We start from the raw sequence: 2,608 nt of genomic DNA, 5'->3' as shown, positions 1-2,608 counted from the left end.
GCCAATTCTACATGTCGAATCAGCCAAAATGAACGCCGACGCCGACTGACGATGGCACCGGACACACCGAACTAATTCGAGTCACCGACCTCGCCGGACTGTCCGACGACGTCCAACGGCCGATAATCGGGTTGGTGTGAAGAGGCCTTAAAATATTTTATTTTCTGCTGATCCACTCTCACACTCAAGTAATGTACATTCATTATTTCAAAGCTACGTTTTCCTCTTTGGTTAGGATAGGCTACTTTGAGTACCATACACACCATATACCATAAATGTGTTATTATATCATCATATTGTCCTGTCAGGTTAACCAAGAAACTAGAGGAGAGACGAGAGCAAAGGAAGACTGGAGAGGAAGAGGTAAGGAGAGAAACCTGTTTTGGGAATTAAATACTGTATATTTTCAATGGGGTATAATCACTGTGGCCACGGGGGTCATGTCCCTGTCCCCCTGTCCAATATGTATTATTGACACACTTCCACACAGCGTTCACAGATCTCTTATCTAGGCAGATTTATCACTCCCAGTAATGCTAGGTTACAATCAAGTAAGAGACATTTTTTCAGTGATTTCAAAGTTAACTAAGTTGGCCAGAGTGCACTGAGTGCTCTAACTGGTAGCTGCTGGGCGCTAATCAAAGTTACACAATTTTGCTAACTAAAGCATAGTTCAGCAAGCCGAACAACAAAATGAACACTAAAACAACAAACCATAGCAAAACATACAACTTCCAGGTTTGAAGTTCACAGACAGTAATGTTTTCATACACCATTGAGCTGAAACAGGTAGCCCTCGCTAGCATTCTGTAGTAAAATGCACACACAGTACCATCAAACATAAACTTTATCCACTTAGCTCTTCTGTCCCCTGAGGCTGGGAGCCAATTTTTACTGGTTATCTGACATTTATAAATTAGTTTTAAGCTGAGCAAATGCAGTCTCCAGGCTGGCCAGTTGAAGATGTGAAAGCAGGTGTGTTTTGACTTCCTGACTTGCTGTTCTTATCATCTAATCAGTGATTCTTAACCTAGAGGAAGGGACCCCTAAAAGGGTTGCAAGATCATTTGCGAAGGTTGCCAAATGATTGTGGAGAATAAAATAAAATAACATTGTGGCAAGCAGTCACACCAATGTGATTATTCTGGAGAGGCGTAGCTCTAAAAGCAGTACCACTGGTCCAAACACCATTAAAACAGAACCACATTTGTTGAATAAAATATATTTGAATATTATTTTCATACATGTATATGTCCCTCTCAACCACAAAACTGACAGATTAAGAAGAGCTTTCCTCCTTAAAGCAACACCAGCGATTGTCTGACCAATGGGATTTTGGTTGGACGAGAGCATATCGACCAACTGACCAGTAGGTGTCAGCCCTAATTTACCAGGTAGTACAACTTCCCCACTTACTTTTGCCAAGCAAAACTTATTTTTTTGTCTGGAAAAAGTAGTATAATTTAGAGTTGAGTAGTATCATAAAGCTCTGACTGCCCACAGATGGCTACAATAACAGTGCAGACAAGTTGAGATATGAGAGTAAAGATATTTATTATTAAAATATTTGTACACCTATTCCCCTGGCTCTCTTCCCAGAGCTCACTGTCACCTCTCGAGGCACAAGTGGTATAACGAGACAGGGCATACTGCAACAAGCTGGTTAGCATGCAAATTTCCATAGATATCTCACATACATAGATCTTTGACATTGCATCATGGCTGTTACCTCGTCACATTTTGTTGATAATCCTACTTCCTTTTTTTAAAATTTTGTTTTGTTTTTTAAACTTCTGAACTATAATTCTGGTCATATCTTACACAGTATTTCTTGAAATCTCAGCACCACTGACGCTTACTGTGTTGGTAAATGGTAAATGGTAAATGGACCTTGACTTGTATAGCGCCTTTCTAGTCTTCCGATCACTCAGAGCGCTTCTACACTACTGTTCTGTGTAGCTGCTGGTTAAAGTGAGACAATGTAATTACATATACAAAATGCATATTGCTTTCACCTCACTTGAAGACATTTCCTTTCCTCCAAGGTCTTGTGTTAAAGTTGGTTCTCCTCCAAATAGTTTTTTTTCCCTCCATGGAATACTACAGGTTAGGGGTTACATGTCATCACAATTAAATGCACCAGCATCTTGTAATTACTACTTGTGGAAAGATACAGCAGAAGTTACATACATCTGTAGTGTCACGTAAATAGTGAAAAGACTAAGAAATATGGTGCAATACATTACCTGTGTTATGCCTGTGATTCAGAATGTGATCAAGAAGGAAATTGAGCGGCGGAAGGTGGGGAAGGACATGCAAGACTTTAAGAGGAAACAGGAAGAGGAGAAGACCAAGAGACTCCTCGAGGAAAGGAACAGAGAGAAGGCTGAGGAGAAGGCTGCCAGGGAGCGGGTCAAACAGCAGATTGCCTTGGTAAGATCATCTTTTTCTCTCCATGTTTTCTTTGGCTACTTCAGTCAGTGAATTTTATCATCTCCTCTGCACAGAGTTTTCACATGAAAAGCCCTCATGTGACTCCAGTGACTTGCTGATTGGCAGCTTTAAATTGCAATAAAATAAAATAAAATAAAGCTGCAAGCAGCGTTGG

The 2,608-nt window shown here is 40.5% G+C and overlaps 1 protein-coding gene across 1 annotated transcript in view; it reads left to right on the top strand.

Moving 5' to 3' along the window:
• Positions 1–2,608, top strand: part of ubxn4 (UBX domain protein 4) — a 7,718-nt gene that overhangs the window by 1,020 nt on the left and 4,090 nt on the right. The window contains exons 3-4 of the mRNA XM_035675952.1: positions 241–363; positions 2,269–2,476. Coding sequence (XP_035531845.1) covers positions 241–363; positions 2,269–2,476 — 331 coding nt within the window. The remainder of the gene's footprint in view (positions 1–240; positions 364–2,268; positions 2,477–2,608) is intronic.

Source organism: Morone saxatilis, unplaced genomic scaffold (assembly GCF_004916995.1).
Source record: "Morone saxatilis isolate NCDOM2014 unplaced genomic scaffold, NCSU_SB_2.0 Contig5, whole genome shotgun sequence".
Classification (NCBI taxonomy): domain Eukaryota; kingdom Metazoa; phylum Chordata; class Actinopteri; family Moronidae; genus Morone; species Morone saxatilis.
The sequence above is the reverse complement of the archived record's forward strand: the minus strand, read 5'-3'. Positions and strand labels throughout refer to the sequence as shown.